Genomic DNA, 23,176 nt, shown 5'->3' with positions numbered 1-23,176 from the left:
GTCATATGTGTAGCTATGATAACAGACACATGTTTTGGCGTGTTTTATTATTCATAGTTTGCTTATCAGTAATATAATATTGTTATACGCTATAAGTGACCAGACGTCCGAGATCAAAACTGGGAATATACCGGTAATCCCAGAGAGGGGGGAAAAAACGGTAAACTATTTTTAAATTGAAGAAACAATATGATTAGGTTATATATACATGCGTATATCCTACATAAACAATGTATGAATACTTTAGATATCTATATATTTTAGGGACCTATAGACTGTATCTCTGTTGCTTCAGCAGCAGAGAGTTTATTCTGTCTTGACACTTTGCATTGATATTTTCTATTACATTCTTCCCTTAAATGATAATGCTTGCAGTGATTGTTTTATATGTATTTTTTTATGTAAGTCGCTTTGGATAAAAGCGTCTGCCAAATACTTAAACATATATAAACACCTGAAAGTCTTTATATCAGCTAAAACCACCAATCTGTTTCACTGGATTCAGAATAAAACCAAATTCTGTTTTACCCAACAATGTTAGTATTTGAATATTGTTACTTGAAGACTTATTCCTGGTTACAATTATACTGTTAAGAAAGTATTGTCTTATGCTTTGCCTAAAATGAGAATGCATCATAATCAGTGGCGGCTGGTGAATTTTGTTTTAGGTGGGGCTGAAAGTTTGTAAACCAAACCCCTGTAGGGGCGTCATCCTCACCCAGAAGATTTCTTTGTGATTTTCACATACAAATATTGAAGATCTTTGCTCCTTCTCAACTCTGTGGTAATATTATTTTCATAAAATACAACCAATAGTACGTTAATGTTAAATCTTACTTGTGAAAAGTAATCCCCCGATTCCTATTTTCAACAGTCCGCTCATTTGAGCAGGAAAACGCTGAACACCAGCCCGGCATCTTTATATATATATTTATATATATCTGTTTTCTACCTGTCAACTGTCAGTTTAGGCTGCTCGCCGGCTCCTCATCACCACTTCAAGATGGCGACCAAATTGCTCACATCACAGCAACCAATGCTGCATCTACCGGTACTTATAAGATGTCTATGGTTATAACGTCATTGCAAACACGGCAATCTGTTGCGTCCACTGCAGTTCGCTACCTTATTCATACTTTTTGTCAAGTGATTTTTTTTAAGCAGGGTTGCATGAGGTACCTACACATAACGTTACGTTAGTCAATGTATCACACACAGTAACATAACGTTAGTCAATGTATCACACACAGTAACATTACGTTAGTCAATGTATCACACACAGTAACGTAACGTTAGACGGTGGTCAGCAGCACCGCGTATTTTAGCCACCTACAAAAAGACAAACATAGTCAAATAAAGGTCAGTTAAAATGTATACTATATTAAGAATATGTGTACATATTGTATAGGGCCCTGATATCTAAAAAGTACAACTCTGTTCATTGTTATGTTCATATATTTGTTATGTTTTTCATGTGTACGCACACATCAACACACATACAGTATGAGATGAGATCAATGAGATAAGGTAAGAACAGGATAGAAACTGCTGTGGAACTAGATACAATGCAATATGCCATGGAAATACAATGTTAACACTTTTGTGCAAATAAGTACAGTTGCACTTGTTTTTTCAAATGTGTTTATTCTGTAAAGGAATGAGTTACATGTTTAAAATGACTGGTTAATAGTGCTATTTTGAAGTGCAATGTCACCACTATCTTTTTCCCTGCAATTTCAAATGCACTTGTTTTAATAAATAAATACAGCGTTTTAAAAGCATTCACAATCTGTGTAAATACATTAGTCTGTGGTTAAAACGACTTGAAAGGACTCGAAACTCAAAATGCAGGACTTGGGACTTGACTTGAGACTTTCCAGTCTTGACTTTGGACTTGACTCGGACTTGCCTGTCTTGACTCGGGACTTGACTCGAGACTTGAGGGCAAAGACTTGAGACTTACTTGTGACTTGCAAAGCAATGACTTGGTCCCACCTCTGATATATATATATATATATATATATATATATATATATATATATATATATATATATATATATATATATATATATATATATATATATATGTATGTATGTATGTGCATATATATATATATATATGTATGTATGTATGTATGTGTATATATATATATATATATGTATGTATGTATGTGCATATATATATATATATATGTATGTATGTATGTATGTGTATATATATATATATGTATGTATATGTATGTATGTGTATATATATATATATATGTATGTATGTGTATATATATATATATATATATATATATATATATATATGTATGTATGTATGTATGTATGTATATGTTTATATATATAAGTATGTGTATATATATATATATGTATGTATATGTGTGTATATATGTATATGTGTATATATAATATACACACACACACACATATATAGTAGGGGTGTAACGGTTCGGAGCTGTACCGAATGAGTTTCCACACGGACATATTAAGTAGCGTACCACACGTTGTGTAAACAATGCACGCCGAGGCACAACACACGGCAGGCTGGCAGCGACTGGGCTAGGACAACATGTAAAAGCCAGAGCTGGAAGACCCTCCCGCCTCGTTAAGATCTCCCGTTTGGGAACACTTTGGCTGCGCGATACTACAATGGAGGACGGAGGTTTGCCGACATTGTTCAGCAGATGCTTCTGACAACACGTCATGGGGTGTTACCATTTAGTGGTCAATTGTACGGAATATGTACTGTACTGTGCAATCTACTAATAAAAGTCTCATTCTGAGCCTTATCTTATTTAGTTTTTATGTTATATATGTTGACCACATTAACCCTGGCAATGGACCCTGTGTGTATATGTATGTTATGGCATTGTTTACAAATTTGGTAAATAAATAACCCAAAAATTTATATTTTGTTGTTTTCTTACTGTACCGAAAATGAACCGAACCGTGACCTCTTAACCGAGGTACGTACCAAACCGAAATTTTTGTGTACCGTTACACCCCCAGTATTAACGCTTTGTAGGGTGCAACAAAAACCACAGTACAAATTGTATACCACTGCCATCTAATGTCTTGGACTTGCAACTTAATGTCATACTTGTAAATGATAATAAAACATACAACAACTGGACAACAGTTATCATCATCAGATCATTTTTTGTTGTAATAAAAAATGGATTTTATCATCAAAAACATTATTTATTACCACACACAGAAGTACCGAAAATCGGTACGTTTTGAGTAGCGGTATCAATTCCCAGGTAACAGGAATTGGTACAGTATCAGTTCAAATGTGAACTGTACCATCCATATTCCTGCGCAGGAAGAAGTATCTACAAGCTCATGGACCACCACCTTCACAAGCTGATTAGAGGGTATTACCTAATAATATTACTGATGCTGATATTGATTACAACTACATGAGAGTGGTTTCTCATGTTCATAATGAAGAACTCCTTAGAGACAGCAACTGTTTCTAACGCTGTGACCGGTAAATGGCTTTTTATGTAATGATCATAGTCCCACATGAATGGTTTCCAGGTGTATCGGAGTACCTGAGCACAGAGATCTGCACGTCACGCCAGAAACGTTTCAGCCTGGTGACCTTTGTGGATTCGCCGGGATTGGTGGATGGCGATATGAAGTATCCCTTTGATGTTGATGAAGTCATCCTGTGGCTAGGTGGGTAAAGGCAACACCCATTTCCAACATTAAGGATCTTTTGGAAGCTATGGTCTTTTAAGTATTTGAAATCTCAAATAACATCAGCTTACAGAGGTGCAAGCCTACGCTGCTAACAGAAGGAGGCGAGAGAGAGAAAAAGAAAACTTTCAGATCTTTATATCTGCCTTAGGAATGTGAGAATAGAGAGAAGGGGTTGGTCGTTTTTGCTGGGAGGAGGAGAATGAACAAAATCCAGACAACAGGAATGTTTTGGTTCCGCATTGGGGAAAGTAGTAATACAGTATCAACCACAAAGGAAACCCCTTTGGAGCGTAATCTTTTGACCAAAAGACAATTAGAATATACATTAATGATCTTTGGCATCACAACAGTCCTTGTCCCTCCACAGGGCCTGAACAATTTAGCAGGGGGCTACACAGAACAGGCCCATGCAGTGAAGAGCAGCAATGCAACATAAATCACAGAAGGACTGTTACTTGGGCTAAAATTGTTGTAAGAAACTTTGGTACGGTAAGTATTGTGGAGTATAATTTCCTCACTTCTTACTCTCGTCCGTAGGTGACCTCTGTGACCTGATCCTGGTCTTCTTTGACCCAATGGGTCAGGCTCTGTGCAAACGTACCCTCAACATTGTGGAGGCCCTGAATGACAAACATGGGGACCGACTGCGGTTTTACCTGAGCAAGGCTGATGAGGCGGGGGGAGAGTCTGACCGACAGGTGGGTGCAATAATCAGCATAAATTGTCCATAGGTATGAAGAGGTTGTATTCAGTCACCACAAGTGGTGGGCCACCAAACCAACATGGCTACTGTGCAGCAAAAAGAGGGCCAACTATCCCAGTACGCAAGGGGCCTTGATCTTGCCACTGAAAGCAGACACGAGCAAAAACTCAAACTATGCAATGGAATCTGTCCCGATACGTCAGGTGATCTCAATGATTATCTGTAGGTGGTGTTCCCATACATGGAGAACTGTTGTGCTGAAGATATCATTCTACAGGACAAAACAGATGAAAAGCTTGGAGGTCTACAACTTGTTTGTGTGTGTCTGGGTTAAGGACGTTGCTATCAAGACTCTCCCGTCTTGTTTTTGCTCGGGCATGGTTGCCTTTCATGATTTAACTTTGTGTCTACTGCCTTGTTTGTTGTTGTTGTTGTTGTTAGAGACTTAGACTTCCTTTTATTGTCATTCAAATTTGAACTTTACAGTACAGATAAGAACAAACTTTCGTTGCATTAGCTCGTTGTAGTGCAGGATAAAAGAGCAATAAGGTGCAGATATAAATAAATAGATTACTGTACAGATAAATATTGCACTTTTGCATATGCATCCACGTTTATGGATGTATGTTATATTGTCTTTATATTCCAGAGAGTTAATCCGTTTTTGGGGGGAATTGAGGTGATTATTATGATGCGTTCAAGAGTCTTATGGCCTGAGGGAAGAAGCTGTTACAGGACCTGGAGGTTCTGCTACGGAGGCTGCGGAACCTCTTTCTAGAGTCCAGCAGTGAAAACAGTCTTTGGTGGGTGTGGTAGGAGTCTTTACAGATTTTCTGAGCCCTGGTCAGGCAGCGGCTTTTTGCTATTTCCTGGACAGCAGGAAGAGGAGTCCTGATGATCTTTTCCGCCGTCCTCACCACTCTCTGCAGAGACTTCCAGTCTGAGGCACTGCAGGCTCCAGTCCAGACAGAGATGCAGTTGGTCAGTAAGCTCTCTATGGTGTTGCTCGCACAGTTACTAGGACGAGTGTTTTCCCCGTTTTTCTCAAAATATAACGTTGTCTGGCATATTTAAAGGGGAACATTATCACAATTTCAGAAGGGTTAAAACCATTAAAAATCAGTTCCCAGTGGCTTATTTTATTTTTCGAAGTTTTTTTCAAAATTTTACTCATCACGCAATATCCCTAAAAAAAGCTTCAAAGTGCCTGATTTTAACCATCATTTTATATACACCCGTCCATTTTCCTGTGACGTCACACAGTGATGCCAATACAAACAAACATGGCGGTTAGAACGGCAAGGTATAGCGACATTAGCTCGGATTCAGACTCGGATTTCAGCGGCTTAAGCGATTCAACAGATTACGCATGTATTGAAACGGATGGTTGTAGTGTGGAGGCAGGTAGCGAAAACGAAATGGAAGAAGAAATTGAAGCTATTGAGCCATATCGGTTTGAACCGTATGCAAGCGAAACCGACGAAAACGACACAACAGCCAGCGACACGGGAGAAAGCGAGGACGAATTCGGCGATCGCCTTCTAACCAACGATTGGTATGTGTTTGTTTGGCATTAAAGGAAACTAACAGCTATGAACTAGGTTTACAGCATATGAAATACATTTGGCAACAACATGCACTTTGAGAGTGCAGACAGCCCAGTTTTCATCAATTAATATATTCTGTAGACATACCCTCATCCGCTCTCTTTTCCTGAAAGCTGATCTGTCCAGTCCAGTTGGAAATGCATCTGCTTTGAGTGTCGCGGGATATCCACACATTCTTGCCATCTCTGTCGTAGCATAGCTTTCGTCGGTAAAGTGTGCGGAACAAACGTCCAATTTCTTGCCACTTTCGCATCTTTGGGCCACTGGTGCAACTTGAATCCGTCCCTGTTCGTGTTGTTACACCCTCCGACAACACACCGACGAGGCATGATGTCTCCAAGGTATGGAAAACAGTCGGAAAAACGGAAAATAACAGAGCTGATTTGACTCGGTGTTTGTAATGTGTTTGAGAAAATGGCGGATTGCTTCCCGATGTGACGTCTCGTGACGTCATCGCTCCGAGAGCGAATAATAGAAAGGCGTTTAATTCGCCAAAATTCACCCATTTAGAGTTCGAAAATCGGTTAAAAAATATATGGTCTTTTTTCTGCAACAAGAAGGTATATATTGACGCTTACATATGTCTGGTGATAATGTTCCCCTTTAACGAGCAGACGTGATGTCAGGTGAATACAACTAAGAGCGTGGACAGCATGTGTCCTTTCACATTTGATTATCTGCAAGTAGATACCGGTACATTTAAATCCTGTTCATCAATGTTCATTGGTTTGATAATACAATTGAATATTTTACAGTCAGCTAATAACTGTGCTTTCCACTTGTAATATTTGCTTGTATTATATACAAACCCCATTTCCATATGAGTTGGGAAATTGTGTTAGATGTAAATATAAACGGAATACAATGATTTGCAAATCATTTTCAACCCTTATTCAGTTGAACATGCTACAAAGACAACATATTTGATGTTCAAACTTTTTTTTTTTTGCAAATCATTAACTTTAGAATTTGATGCCAGCAACACGTGCCAAAGAAGTTGGGAAAGGTGGCAATAAATACTGATAAAGTTGAGGAATGCTCATCAAACACTTATTTGGAACATCCCACAGGTGTGCAGGCTAATTGGGAACAGGTGGGTGCCATGATTGGGTATAAAAACAGCTTCCCAAAAAATGCTCAGTCTTTCACAAGAAAGGATGGGGCGAGGTACACCCATTTGTCCACAACTGCCTGAGCAAATAGTCAAACAGTTTAAGAACAACGTTTCTCAAAGTGCAATTGCAAGAAATTTAGGGATTTCAACATCTACGGTCCATAATATCATCAAAAGGTTCAGAGAATCTGGAGAAATCACTCCACGTATGCGGCATGGCCGGAAACCAACATTGAATGACCGTGACCTTCGATCCCTCAGATGGCACTGTATCAAAAACCGACATCAATCTCTAAAGGATATCACCACATGGGCTCAGGAATACTTCAGAAAACCACTGTCACTAAATACAGTTTGTCGCTACATCTGTAAGTGCAAGTTAAAGCTCTACTATGCAAAGCGAAAGCCATTTATCAACAACATCCAAAAATGCCGCCGGCTTCTCTGGGCCCGAAATCATTTAAGATGGACTCATGCAAAGTGGAAAAGTGTTCTGTGGTCTGACGAGTCCACATTTCAAATTGTTTTTGGAAATATTCGACATCGTGTCATCCGGACCAAAGGGGAAGCGAACCATCCAGACTGTTATCGACGCAAAGTTCGAAAGCCAACATCTGTGATGGTATGGGGGTGCATTAGTGCCCAAGGTATGGGTAAATTACACATCTGTGAAAGCACCATTATTGCTGAAAGGTACATACAGGTTTTGGAACAACATATGCTGCCATCTAAGCGCTGTCTTTTTCATGGACGCCCCTGCTTATTTCAGAAAGACAATGCCAAGCCCCATTCGGCACGTGTTACAACAGCTTCGTAAAAAAAGAGTGTGGGTACTTTCCTGGTCTGCCTGCAGTCCAGACCTGTCTCCCATCGAAAATGTGTGGCGCATTATGAAGCCTAAAATACGACAGCGGAGACCCCGGACTGTTGAACGACTGAAGCTCTACATAAAACAAGAATGGGACAGAATTTCACTTTCAAAGCTTCAACAATTAGTTTCCTCAGTTCTCAATCGTTTATTGAGTGTTGTTAAAAGAAAAGGTGATGTAACACAGTGGTGAACATGCCCTTTCCCAACTACTTTGGCACGTGTTGCAGCCATGAAATTCTAAGTTAATTATTATTTACAAAAAAAATTAAGTTTGAGTTTGTACATCAAATATCTTGTCTTTGTAGTGCATTCAATTGAATATGGGTTGAAAAGGATTTGCAAATCATTGTATTCCGTTTATATTTACATCTAACACAATTTCCCAACTCGTATGGAAACAGGGTTTGTAGTAGACTTGGTATGCAGTTGCAATTCCAAGACATTATATGCAGTGTTGGGACTAACGCGTTACAAAGTAACGCGTTACTGTAACGCCGTTAGTTTCGGCGGTAACTAGTAATCTAACGCGTTATTTTTTATATTCAGTAACTCAGTTACCGTTACTACATGATGCGTTACTGCGTTATTTTACGTTACTTTTTATGTAGTATAAAGTGTGTTTTATCGGAGCGCTGCTGTGTCATCGTTGTGATTCTTCTTGTGTCACAAGCCGGAGAAGAGAGAGAGACACGCGCTCTGTGTGTGAGTGTGGGGAGGGAGGAGAGGGAGGAGAGGGGGGGGGCGTGTCTGATCATGGCGGAGCCAGAAGTCGAGTTTGCTAACATGGAGATATTTTCATTACTTTTCTTTTGTCGAGCACAAAGAAAATAACATTTTAGTTAAATGTAAATTGTGCTTTGGATCAAAGATCCCATCTACTGCCCAAAACAGCAATTCAAATCTGCTGAAACAAGCTACATAAGCAACATGCTTCGACGAAGCTAGTAAAGAGAGCTAGACTCCAATGACACTTCACCTCCACCACCACCATTTAAGGATTAACTCTGCCTCTGCTCATCTTTCAGCACTGAAGGTACACACACTCTGTCAATCAATGTTCCCTCTAATTTTTCATGTGTGTGAGCAAACGCAAAAAGTCCCTGAGCATTGAGTGCAGCCCATGTGAGCAACATCAGATGTCCTCATCGCAGGGCCAACACAGATAGACAGACAACATTCTCTTATTATTATAATCAAATGACAGCAGTCATTTCCATTTCTAATATAAGTGTTTAGGCCCACTTACAATGACAATAACAAAACATATTGTTTTTCATGAACTGTGTACTTGTATTGTTTGTCTGGGTGGAGGTCCTGCTTTGGAAATAGTTTGTACCCCTTTCAGACATTGCATTAAGTTTCCATTAAAACATTCACATGTTGCACAGTGAGATGTAAGCAGGGGATCATGTGTACATTCCTGCAACTTCCTGTTTGTAAAAAATATATTTTTATTAGTATGTATTTAATATATTAACAGCATTTAATGATTAATATTTATAGATTAAGATTCCTAATAAATGACACTAGAATAGGCACACATTTGATTGGTAAATCATAGAGTAACGACCTGGAATTACACTTTATGTGTGGTGTTGGAGTTGTCCGACTTTTTGTGTGGCTGTAAACGCATCACTGGCTAAGTGCCATATGTGCATGTGTTGGCGCAAGTGAGAAAGAGCGAGCGGCTGCTGCTGATATAACAGTGATGTGTTTATGGCCGACAATAAAGAGTTTTGCTCAGTAAAGTGATGGATGGAATTCATGTCCTCAAAGCGTCTCGACAGACGTATTATTATATTTGAACAATGATGACGAAAATGGTTTTCTCTGTCGTGTCCGTGTCGTGTCGAAAATTGTTATGCGCTTATTTTTTTATTTGATTTTGTGCGTGGCATAGATTTGTCGTGCGCAGAGGACGCTTGAGCAGTGCGCAATTGCACAGGCGCGCTCCTTAGAGGGAACGTTGCTGTCAATTCTCTTATATACTCTTTCATTTTAGACTTCTAGAGTGTTTGATTATCACATCACTCTAAATGTATAGACTATAAAGTTCACAAACATAAAGAGGGTTGCTAGTGGGCCAGGCCAATCTTTCCTTATCTCTAAACTAAAACTGGGGAAATGTGTAGAGTGTTCTGGGCTTCAGACATGATTTTGTGTCAGAATTTCTTGAGGAAAAAATGCCTGGTTAGGGTTTGTGTATGTAGTGTGTGCCTTTCTTGCTTTACAGCTATGCTGTTGTTATGCTGTTTGTTACTTATGTATGTTATGTTGCAGCTATTTAAAATAGTTTTGTCAATTTGTTCTGGCCAGAAACAAATTGGCCTTTGTAACATATCTTTGTCTTTGTGTGTTGTATGTCGACCACATTGCTTAGCAGAGTTCAGTGATACAAATGTATGTCAAGTTGATCAACAGATTGTATTATTCTCCAGTGCAATAACAGTACTGAAATAAAGGCTAAAAGGGCATTAATTTAAATCTACTGCCCAAAACAGCAATTCAAATCTGCTGAAACAAGCTACATAAGCAACATGCTTCGACGAAGCTAGTAAAGAGAGATAGAGACTCTGATGCCACTTCACCTCCACCACCACTTAAGGATTAAGTCTGCCTCTGCTCATCATTCACCGCTGAAGGTACACACACTCTGTCAATCAATGTCTAATTGTTCATGTGTGTGAGCAAACGCAAAAACTCCCTGAGCATTCAGTGGAGCCCATGTGAGCAACATCAGACGTGCACACTGTGGCTACACCAGCAGCACACCTGTCCCAAACCTGACTAAATAACAAGTTCAATCTCCATCCATCCATCCATTTTCTACCGCTTGTCCCTTTCGGGGTCGCTGGAGCCTATCTCAGCTGCATTCGGGCGGAAGGCAGGGTACACCCTGGACAAGTCCCCACCTCATCACAGGGCCAACACAGATAGACAGACAACATTCTCTTATTATTATAATCAAATGACAGCAGCCATTTCCATTTCTAATATAAGTGTTTAGGCCCACTTACAATGACAATAACAACAAATATTGTTTTTCATGAACTGTGTACTTGTATTGTTTGTCTGGGTGGAGGTCCTGCTTTGGAAATAATTTGTACCCCTTTCAGACATTGCATTTACCGGTAGTTCCCATTAAAACATTCACATTTTGCACAATGAGATGTAAGCAGGGGATCATGTGTACATTCCTGCAACTTCCTGTTTGTAAAAAATATATTTTTATTAGTATGTATTTAATATACTAACAGCATTTAATGATTAATATTTATAAATTAAGATTCCTAATAAATGACACTAGAATAAGCACACATTTGATTGGTAAATCATAGTGTAACGACCTCGAATTACACTATGTGTGGTGTTGGAGTTTTCCGACTTTTTGTGTGGCTGTAAACGCATCACTGACTAAGTGCCATATGTGCAAGTGTTGGCGCACGTGAAAAAGAGCGAGTGGCTGCTGTTGATATAACAAAGTTGCTTTTGGTCTGGTTTGTACTGCAGAAAATGACCATTTTTGCTAGATATCATTTTGTTACTAATGTTTTGGTGATGTGTTTATGGCCGACAATAAAGAGTTTTGCTCAGTAAAGTGATGGATGGAATTCATGTCCTCAAAGCGTCTCGACAGACGTTACAATATTTGAACAATGATGACGAAAACGGTTTTCTCTGTCGTGTCCGTGTCGTGTCGAAAATTGTTATGCGCTTATTTTTTTATTTGATTTTGTGCGTGGCATAGATTTGCCGTGCGCAGAGGACGCTTGAGCAGTGCGCAATTGCACAGGCGCGCACCTTAGAGGGAACGTTGCTGTCAATTCTCTTATATACTCTTTCATTCTAGACTTCTAGAGTGTTTGATTATCACATCACTCTAAATGTATAGACTATAAAGTTCACAAACATAAAGAGGGATCCTAGTGGGCCAGGCCAATCTTTCCTTATCTCTAAACTAAAACTGGGGAAATGTGTAGAGTGCTTCAGACATGATTTTGTATCAGAATTACTTGAGAAAGAACATGCCTGGTTAGGCTTTGTGTATGTAGTGTGTGCCTTTCTTGGTTTACATCTATGCTGTTATTATGCTGTTTGTTACTTATGTACGTTATGTTGCAGCTATTTAAAATAGTTTTGTCAATTTGTTCTGGCCAGAAACAAATTGGCCTTTGTAACATATCTTTGTGTGTTGTATGTAGACCACATTGCATAGCAGAGTTCAGTGATGCAAATGCATGTCAAGTTGATCAACACATTGTATTATTCTCCAGTGCAATAACAGTACTGAAATGAAGGCTAAAAGGGCATTAATGGGAGCTTTAAAAAAAGAAAAGAAGAAAAAAATAAGTAACTAAATAGTTACTTTTCACAGTAACGCATTACTTTTTGGTGTAAGTAACTGAGTTAGTAACTGAGTTACTTTTGAAATGAAGTAACTGTAACTAGTTACTGCTTTTCAGTAACTAACCCAACACTGATTATATGACAGTAGCAAATAGGCTACGATGTGTTGCCTAGTCCGGGAGTAGTCTTTGCCATTAAGCTGAATCTGGTATTTTGTTGCGCCCTACAAAGTGTTTCTACTGTAAGTATTGTACTTAATAGACACCAGCTGTTTAATTGTAACGTGCATCTTAGTTGTAGTTTGTATTAACAAATTTAGAGTGTTGAAATCGCCATGTAAAATCGCTAATGCTAATCAGTACGTTAGAGTGTTTTCTATCAGGCATACTTGTTTTGTTGGCATGAAACATTGCACCATTACTTAGAGCAGTGGTGTGCAACCCAAAATGCTGAAAGAGCCATATTGGACCAAAAATACAATAAACAAATCTGCCTGGAGCCGTGAAAATTAAGTCTTGTAATGAAGGCAATACATGATGTAAATGTCTATATTAGCTATATTAGCCTACTATCAAAATTACTTTAAAAGTCTATATAAGTGTTATAATGAAGACAACACATGATGTCTCTATCTTAGCCTACTATTAAAATTACTTTAAAATTCTTATATACAGTACAGGCCAAAGGTTTGGACACACCTTCTCCTCATTCAATGTGTTTTCTTTATTTTCATGACTATTTACATTGTAGATTGTCACCAAAGCCATCAAAACTAGGGGAATGAACACATGTGGAGTTATGTACTTAACAAAAAAAGGTGAAATAACTAAAAACATGTTTTATATTCTAGTTTCTTCAAAATAGCCACCCTTTGCTCTAATTACTGCTTTGCACACTCTTGGCATTATTTCGGTGAGCTAACTTCTTCAAGACTGTTGGAAAACCATTTCAGGTGACTACCTCTTAAAGCTCATCGAGAAAATGCCAAGAGAGTGCAAAGTAGTAATCAGAGCATAGGGTGGTTATTTTGAAGAAACATAACTCCACATGTGTTCATTCGTAGTTTTGATGACAATCTACAATGTAAATAGTCATGAAAATAAAGAAAACTCATTGAATGAGAAGGTGAGTCCAAACTTTTTGCCTGTAATGTACTGTTATAATGAAGACAACACATGATGTAAAGTGTCTATATTAGCTATATTAGCCTACTATCAAAATGATTTAATGAATCTTATATAAGTGCTATAATGAAGACAACACATGAGTTAGTGTCTATATTAGTTATATTAGCCTATTATCAAAATCACTTTAAAAGTCTTACAAAACCCAAAACCAGTGAAGTTGGCACGTTGTGTAATTCGTAATTAAAAGCAGAATACAATGATTTGCAAATCCTTTGCAAATAATCATTAACTTAGAATTTAATGGCAGCAACACATTGCAAAAAAGTTGTCACAGGGGCATTTTTACCACTGTGTTACATGGCCTTTCCTTTTATCAACACTCAGTAAACGTTTGGGAACTGAGACCAATTTTTGAAACTTTTCAGGTGGAATTCTTTCCCATTCTTGCCTGATGTACAGCTTAAATTGTTCAACAGTCCAAAGTCTCCGTTGTGGTATTTTAGGCTTCATAGTGCGCCACACATTTTCAATGGGAGACAGGTCTGGAATACAGGTAGGCCAGTCTAGTACCCGCACACTTTTACTATGAAGCCACGCTGTTGTAACACATGGCTTCAATCCAATCCAATCCACTTTATTTATATAGCACATTTAAACAACAAAATGTTTCCAAAGTGCTGCACAACAATGCTTGGCATTGTCTTGCTGAAGTAAGCAATGTGGCAACATATGTTTCTCCAAAACCTGTATGTACCTTTCAGCATTAATGGTGCCTTCACATATGTGTAAGTTACCCATACCATCACAGATGCTGGCTTTTGAACTTTGCGTCTAGAACAATCCGGATGGTTCTTTTCCTTTTTGACACGACGTCCACAGTTTCCAAAAACGATTTGAAATGTGGACACGTCGGAACACTTTTCCACTTTGCATCAGTCCATCTTAGATGAGCATGGGCCCAGCAAAGCCGGCGGCATTTCTGGTTGTTGTTTATAAATGGCTTTCGCATTCCATAGTAGAGTTTTAACTTGCACTTACAGATGTAGCGTCAAACTGTAGTTACGGACGGTGGTTTTCTGAAGTGTTCTTAAGCCCATGTGGTGATATCATTTACACAATGATGTCGCTTTTTGATGCAGTACCACCTGATGGATTGAAGGTCCGTAATATCATTGCCAGTGATTTCTCCAGATTCTCTGAACCTTTTAGTAATAATAATAATCCATCCATCCATCCATCTTCTTCCGCTTATCCGAGGTCGGGTCGCGGGGGCAGCAGCCTAAGCAGGGAAGCCCAGACTTTCCTCTCACCAGCCACTTCGTCCAGCTCTTCCCGGGGGATCCCGAGGCGTTCCCAGGCCAGCCGGGAGACATAGTCTTCCCAACGTGTCCTGGGTCTTCCCCGTGGCCTCCTACCGGTTGGACGTGCCCTAAACACCTCCCGAGGGAGGCGTTCGGGTGGCATCCTGACCAGATGCCCGAACCACCTCATCTGGCTCCTCTCGATGTGGAGGAGCAGCGGCTTTACTTTGAGCTCCCCCCGGATGACAGAGCTTCTCACTCTATCTCTAAGGGAGAGCCCCGCTACCCGGCGCAGGAAACTCATTTTGGGCGCTTGTACCCGTGATCTTGTCTTTTCGGTCATAACCCAAAGCTTATGACCATAGGCGAGGATGGGAACGTAGATCGACCGGTAAATTGAGAGCTTTGCCTTCCGGCTCAACTCCTTCTTCACCACAACGGATCGATACAGCGTCTGCATTACTGAAGATGCCGCACCGATCCGCCTGTCGATCTCACGATCCACTCTTCCCCCACTCGTGAACAAGACTCCTAGGTACTTGAACTCCTCCACTTGGGGCAGGGTCTCCTCCCCAACCCGGAGATGGCACTCCACCCTTTTCCGGGCGAGAACCATGGACTCGGACTTGGAGGTGCTGATTCTCATCCCAGTCGCTTCACACTCGGCTGCGAACCGATCCAGCAAGAGCTGAAGATCCTGGCCAGATGAAGCCATCAGGACCACATCATCCGCAAAAAGCAGAGACCTAATCCTGCAGCCACCAAACCGGATCCCCTCAACGCCTTGACTGCGCCTAGATATTCTGTCCATAAAAGTTATGAACAGAATCGGTGACAAAGGGCAGCCTTGGCGGAGTCCAACCCTCACTGGAAACGTGTCCGACTTACTGCCGGCAATGCGGACCAAGCTCTGACACTGATCGTACAGGGAGCGGACAGCCACAATCAGACAGTCCAATACCCCATACTCTCTGAGCACTCCCCACAGGACCTCCCGAGGGACACGGTCGAATGCCTTCTCCAAGTCCACAAAGCACATGTAGACTGGTTGGGCAAACTCCCATGCACCCTCAAGGACCCTGCCGAGAGTATAGAGCTGGTCCACAGTTCCACGACCAGGACGAAAACCACACTGTTCCTCCTGAATCCGAGGTTCGACTATCCGGCATAGCCTCCTCTCCAGTACACCTGAATAAACCTTACCGGGAAGGCTGAGGAGTGTGATCCCACGATAGTTGGAACACACCCTCCAGTTCCCCTTCTTAAAGAGAGGAACCACCACCCCGGTCTGCCAATCCAGAGGTACCGCCCCCGATGTCCACGCGATACTGCAGAGTCTTGTCAACCAAGACATCCCCACAGCATCCAGAGCCTTAAGGAACTCCGGGCGGATCTCATCCACCCCCGGGGCCTTGCCACCGAGGAGCTTTTTAACTACCTCAGCAACCTCAGCCCCAGAAATAGGAGAGCCCACCACAGATTTCCCAGGCACTGCTTCCTCATAGGAAGACGTGTTGGTGGGATTGAGGAGGTCTTCGAAGTATTCCCTCCACCGATCCACAACATCCGCAGTCGAGGTCAGCAGAACACCATCAGCACCATACACGGTGTCGACAGTGCACTGCTTCCCCCTCCTGAGGCGGCGGATGGTGGTCCAGAATCGCTTCGAAGCCGTCCGGAAGTCGTTTTCCATGGCTTCCCCGAACTCCTCCCATGTCCGACGTTTTGCCTTTGCGACCGCTGAAGCCGCACACCGCTTGGCCTGTCTGTACCTGTCCGCTGCCTCTGGAGTCTTATGAGCCAAAAGAACCCGATAGGACACCTTCTTCAGCTTGACGGTATCCCTCACCGCCGGTGTCCACCAAGGGGTTCTAGGATTACCGCCACGACAGGCACCAACTACCTTGCGGCCACAGCTCCAATCAGCCGCCTCGACAATAGAGGCGCGGAACATGGTCCACTCGGACACAATGTCCAGCACCTCCCTCGTGACATGTTCAAAGTTCTTCCGGAGGTGGGAATTGAAACTCTCTCTGACAGGAGACTCTGCCAGACGTTCCCAGCAGACCCTCACAATGCGTTTGGGCCTGCCAGGTCTGTCCGGCATCCTCCCCCACCATCGCAGCCAACTCACCACCAGGTGGTGATCGGTAGAAAGCCCCGCCCCTCTCTTCACCCGAGTGTCCAAAACATGAGGCCGCAAATCCGATGACACAACTACAAAGTCGATCATGGAACTGCGGCCTAGGGTGTCCTGGTGCCAAGTGCACATATGGACACCCTTATGTTTGAACATGGTGTTTGTTATGGACAATCTGTGACGGGCACAAAAGTCCAATAACAAAACACCACTTGGGTTCAGATCCGGGCGGCCATTCTTCCCAATCACGCCTCTCCAGGTTTCACTGTCGTTGCCAACATGAGCGTTGAAGTCACCCAGTAGGACGAGGGAATCACCCGGGGGAGCACTTTCCAGTACTCCCTCGAGTGCATCCAAAAAGGGTGGGTACTGTGAACTGCTGTTTGGTGCGTAAGCACAAACAACAGTCAGGACCCGTCCCCCCACCCGAAGGCGGAGGGAGGCTACCCTCTCGTCCACCGGGTTGAACTCCAACGTGCAGGCTTTGAGCCGGGGGGCAACAAGAATTGCTACCCCAGCTCGTCGCCTCTCACTGCGTGCAACGCCAGTGTGGAAGAGAGTCCAACCCCTCTCGAGAGAACTGGTTCCAGAGCCCTTGCTGTGCGTCGAGGTGAGTCCGACTATATCTAGCCGGAACTTCTCTACCTCGCGCACTAGCTCAGGCTCCTTCCCCCCCAGCGAGGTGACGTTCCACGTCCCAAGAGCTAGCTTATGTAGCCGAGGATCGGACCGCCAAGTGTCCTGCCTTCGGCTTCCGCCCAGCTCACAATGCACCCGACCTCTATGGCCCCTCCCATGAGTGGTGAGCCCATTGGAGGAGTGACCCACGTTGCCTCTTCGGGCTGTGCCCGGCCGGGCCCCATGGGGACAGGCCCGGCCACCAGGCGCTCGCCATCGTGCCCCAACTCCGGGCCTGGCTCCAGAGGGGGACCCCGGTGACCCGTGTCTGGGCGAGGGAAATCTGAGTCCTTGTTGTTTCATTCCCATAGAAGTCTTCGAGCTGCTCTTTGTCTGATCCCTCACCTAGGACCTGTTTGTCTTGGGAGACCCTACCAGGGGGCATGGAAGCCCCCGGACAACATAGCTCCTAGGATTATTGGGACACGCAAACTCCTCTACCACGGTAAGGTGGCAGCTCAGAGAGGAGTAATAATAATAATAATAATACTAATAATAATGATACATTTTACTTATAAGACACCTTTTTGGGCACTCAAGGACACCGTACAAAATCAAAACAATAAAATCAATTGGATAAAAACAACAAAGATCCATAAGATTCACAGTGAATAAGAAGTCAGGAATAGGTGTGTTTTGAGTCTTGATTTAAAGAGGGATATAAAGTTTATTAAGGCTGCAGCTAACGATTATTTTTCTATCGATTAATCTGTAGATTATTTTTTCGATTAATCGGTTAATCTATAGATTATTTTTCCTTTTACCGATTATTTTTTTATTTAAAATGAAGGTGAAAAAAAAAAAGGAGGCCAGTTTTTTCAAAAGGCATGACTTTTATTTACAAAAAAAAAAGTATGGCCACTCAGTCAACATTGACAACAACATGACAAAATATTCTGTAACAATGTAAACACTTAAAACTTTTAACATTTAACAAAATTAAAAGTAGCTGATTTGCTTTTTAATGTGCAAATATAAAAGTAAACATCCAGTGCAAATCTTAATATTCTGCAATAGTATAAGCATTTCAAAAGTACAAGTATTGCTTATTTTGCTTTAAAATGTGCAAAAATAAAGATAAACATCCAATACCTCCTCTCTGAGCTGCCACCTTACCGTGGTAGAGGAGTTTGCGTGTCCCAATGATCCTAGGAGCTATGTTGTCCGGGGGTTTCTATGCCCCCTGGTAGGGTCTCCCAAGGCAAACTGGTCCTAGGTGAGGGATCAGACAAAGAGCAGCTCGAAGACCTCGATGAAGAACACAAACGAAGGACCCAGATTTCCCTCGCCCGGACGCGGGTCACCGGGGCCCCCCTCTGGAGCCAGGCCCGGAGGTGAGGCACGATGGCGAGCGCCTGGTGGCCGGGCCTGTCCCCATGGGGCCCGGCCGGGCACAGCCCGAAGAGGCAACGTGGGTCCCCCCTCCAATGGGCTCACCACCCATAGCAGGGGCCATAGAGGTCGGGTGCAGTGTGAGCTGGGCGGAAGCCGAGGGCAGGGCACTTGGCGGTCCGATCCTCGGCTACATAAGCTGGCTCTTGGGACGTGGAACGTCACTTCGCTGGGGGGGAAGGAGCCTGAGCTAGTGCGTGAGGTGGAGAAGTTCCGGCTAGATATAGTCGGACTCACTTCGACGCACAGCAAGGGCTCTGGAACCACTTCTCTTGAGAGGGGCTGGACTATCTTCCACTCTGGCGTTGCCGGCAGTGAGAGGCGACGGGCTGGGGTGGCAATTCTTGTTTCCCCTCGGCTCAAAGCCTGCACGTTGGAGTTCAACCCGGTGGACGAGAGGGTAGCTTCCCTCCGCCTTCGGGTGGGGGGACGGGTCCTGACTGTTGTTTGCGTTTACGCGCCAAACGGCAGCTCAGAGTACCCACCCTTTTTGGATTCACTCGAAGGAGTACTGGAGGGTGCTCCCCCGGGTGATTCCCTCGTTCTACTGGGGGACTTCAACGCTCATGTTGGCAGTGACAGTGAAACCTGGAGAGGTGTGATTGGGAAGAATGGCCGCCCGGATCTGAACCCGAGTGGTGTTCTGTTATTGGACTTTTGTGCTCGTCACAGATTGTCGATAACAAACACCATATTCAAACATAAGGGTGTCCATATGTGCACTTGGCACCAGGACACCCTAGGCCGCAGTTCCATGATCGACTTTGTAGTTGTGTCATCGGATTTGCGGTCTCATGTTTTGGACACTCGGGTGAAGAGAGGGGCGGGGCTTTCTACCGATCACCACCTGGTGGTGAGTTGGCTGCGATGGTGGGGGAGGATGCCGGACAGACCTGGCAGGCCCAAACGCATTGTGAGGGTTTGCTGGGAACGCCTGGCAGAGTCTCCTGTCAGAGAGAGTTTCAATTCCCACCTCCGGAAGAACTTTGAACATGTCACGAGGGAGGTGCTGGACATTGAGTCCGAGTGGACGATGTTCCGTACCTCTGTTGTCGAGGCGGCCGATTGGAGCTGTGGCCGCAAGGTAGTTGGTGCCTGTCGTGGCGGTAATCCTAGAACCCGTTGGTGGACGCCGGTGGTGAGGGATGCCGTCAGGCTGAAGAAGGAGTCCTATCGGGTTCTTTTGGCTCATGGGACTCCTGAGGCAGCAGGGGAGGCCATGGAAAAAGACTTCCGGACGGCTTCGAAGCAATTCTGGACCACCATCCGCCGCCTCAGGAAGGGGAAGCAGTGCAGTGTCAACACCGTGTATGGTGGGGATGGTGCTCTGCTGACCTCGACTGCGGATGTTGTGGATCGGTGGAGGGAATACTTCGAAGACCTCCTCAATCCTACCAGCACGTCTTCCTATGAGGAAGCAGGGCCTGGGGAATCTGTGGTGGGCACTCCTATTTCTGGGGCTGAGGTTGCCGAGGTAGTTAAAAAGCTCCTCGGTGGCAAGGCCCCGGGGGTGGATGAGATCCGCCCGGAGTTCCTTAAGGCTCTGGATGTTGTGGGGCTGTCTTGGTTGACAAGACTCTGCAACATCGCGTGGACATCGGGGGCGGTACCTCTGGATTGGCAGACCGGGGTGGTGGTTCCTCTCTTAAGAAGGGGAACCGGAGGGTGTGTTCCAACTATCGTGGGATCACACTCCTCAGCCTTCCCGGTAAGGTCTATTCAGGTGTACTGGAGAGGAGGCTACGCCAGATAGTCGAACCTCGGATTCAGGAGGAACAGTGTGGTTTTCGTCCTGGTCGTGGAACTGTGGACCAGCTCTATACTCTCGGCAGGGTCCTTGAGGGTGCATGGGAGTTTGCCCAACCAGTCTACATGTGCTTTGTGGACTTGGAGAAGGCATTCGACCGTGTACCCCGGGAAGTCCTGTGGGGAGTGCTCAGAGAGTATGGGGTAACGGACTTCTTATTGTGGCAGTTCGCTCCCTGTATAATCAGTGTCAGAGCTTGGTCCGCATTGCCGGCAGTAAGTCGGACACGTTTCCAGTGAGGGTTGGACTCCGCCAAGGCTGCCCTTTGTCACCGATTCTGTTCATAACCTTTATGGACAGAATTTCTAGGCGTAGTCAGGGCGTTGAGGGGATCTGGTTTGGTGGCTGCAGGATTAGGTCTCTGCTATTTGCAGATGATGTGGTCCTGATGGCTTCCTCCGGCCAAGATCTTCAGCTCTCACTGGATCGGTTCGCAGCCGAGTGTGAAGCGACTGGGATGGGAATCAGCACCTCCAAGTCCGAGTCCATGGTTCTCTCCCGGAAAAGGTTGGAGTGCCATCTCCGGGTTGGGGGGGAGATCTTGCCCCAAGTGGAGAAGTTCAAGTACCTCGGAGTCTTGTTCACGAGTGGGGGAAGAGTGGATCGTGAAATCGACAGGCGGATCGGTGCGGTGTCTTCAGTAATGCGGACGCTGTATCGATCCGTTGTGGTGAAGAAGGAGCTGAGCCGGAAGGCAAAGCTCTCGATTTACCGGTCGATCTACGTTCCCATCCTCACCTATGGTCATGAGCTTTGGGTCATGACCGAAAGGACAAGATCACGGGTACAAGCGGCCGAAATGAGTTTCCTCTGCCGAGTGGCGGGGCTCTCCCTTAGAGATAGGGTGAGAAGCTCTGTCATCCGGGAGGAGCTCAAAGTAAAGCCGCTGCTCCTCCACATCGAGAGGAGCCAGATGAGGTGGTTCGGGCATCTGGTCGGGATGCCACCCGAACGCCTCCCTAGGAAGGTGTTTCGGGCACGTCCGACCGGTAGGAGGCCACGGGGAAGACCCAGGACACGCTGGGAAGACTATCTCTCCCGGCTGGCCTGGGAACGCCTCGGGATCCCCCGGGAGGAGCTGGACGAAGTGGCTGGGGAGAGGGAAGTCTGGGCTTCCCTGCTTAAGCTGCTGCCCCCGCGACCCGACCTCGGATAAGCGGAAGAAGATGGATGGATGGATGGAACATCCAATACAAAAAAGTGCAAAATGAAATATTCTGTAACAGTGTAAACATTTCAACAAAAGTAAAAGTATTGCTTATTTTGCTTAATAACACAACAATGATAGTATGATTAAAGTGAAAGTTAATTGTTTGTTTGTACATAGTATACAGTATGTAACTGTTAATGTTGTAAAAGGTATTTGCACAACTAATTAACGTTAGCGTTAAAGAGGAGCGCGTCTTTGTAAACACTGAACAGGCACGCCAAACGCGCCTCTCAGAGCAAAACAGTGTTTTAGTTTATGAATTTACAACGCAGATACAAATGACACATTCATGTTTTTGTGTAATGATGACAACGTATACTCACGCGGACGATTGACTAGTTGATGTTGATGGCAAGAACGCTGTCGGGTGTTTTCTTTTCAAATGTTTGTTCATAGCCATTGTGCTGCTATGATAGGCCATTTCCGCTCGACACAGTGTGCATACAACAACTGTCAAGTGTTTTGCTTTTTTCGCTGTGCTTATCCCACACTTGAAGGGATGTACCAATGCTGAATGTGGCTTCTGGATTTCACTCAAAAGACCAGACCGTAGTTACTTTTTCCTTTTATTTTCCTTTAGTTTGCAACAGTTTTTCCAACGAAGAAACAGCTTCTTTTTTCTTCTTTAGTCTTTTTAGCAGTCTTTAGCAGTGTTAGTAGACTTTAGTTTCTTTAGCTGTCATTAGCTGTCTTTAGTAGCCTTTAGTAGCCTTTAGCTTCTTTAGTAGCCTTTAGCTTCCTTAGTAGGTGAAAAACCTTTAAGGACAAAACACCACAAGATTAACATGCTGTAAAAAATCAATCAATTATCAATCCCATAATTTACAATTATTAATTAGGCTATCAAACTCTTAACCATTAAACAAGTGCAAGAAAATGGACAAATCTTTTCCCTTTAAGTTAAAACAGATTTTAAATAAATTGTCTGAACATAAATGCACCAAGATACATATAAAATACATTTAAACCCAGAAGCACAATAGATAAATGCAGCAGAAAACCCAATATGCAAATACATAAATACCTAACCAATTAACCACCTATTTAGATACATATTTAAAATCCATATTCAATATAAATATATTATTAATTTAGCAGTGAAACACTCAATCTTAAACGCTGTCTACTGGTAAAAAAAATGCCCCTTTTTCTATGCCCTCACCAGC

General features: G+C 43.5%; 1 protein-coding gene across 2 annotated transcripts in view; it reads left to right on the top strand.

Annotated features, from left to right (window-relative positions):
- Nucleotides 1-23,176, top strand: part of LOC133615189 (uncharacterized) — a 53,328-nt gene that overhangs the window by 11,458 nt on the left and 18,694 nt on the right. For both annotated transcript variants that reach the window (XM_061973576.2, XM_061973577.2), the window contains exons 5-6: nucleotides 3,549-3,689; nucleotides 4,251-4,411. In XM_061973576.2, coding sequence (XP_061829560.1) covers nucleotides 3,549-3,689; nucleotides 4,251-4,411 — 302 coding nt within the window. The remainder of the gene's footprint in view (nucleotides 1-3,548; nucleotides 3,690-4,250; nucleotides 4,412-23,176) is intronic.

This window comes from Nerophis lumbriciformis, linkage group LG22 (assembly GCF_033978685.3).
Source record: "Nerophis lumbriciformis linkage group LG22, RoL_Nlum_v2.1, whole genome shotgun sequence".
Lineage (NCBI taxonomy): Eukaryota > Metazoa > Chordata > Actinopteri > Syngnathiformes > Syngnathidae > Nerophis > Nerophis lumbriciformis.
This window is presented reverse-complemented; position numbering and strand designations above follow the sequence as displayed.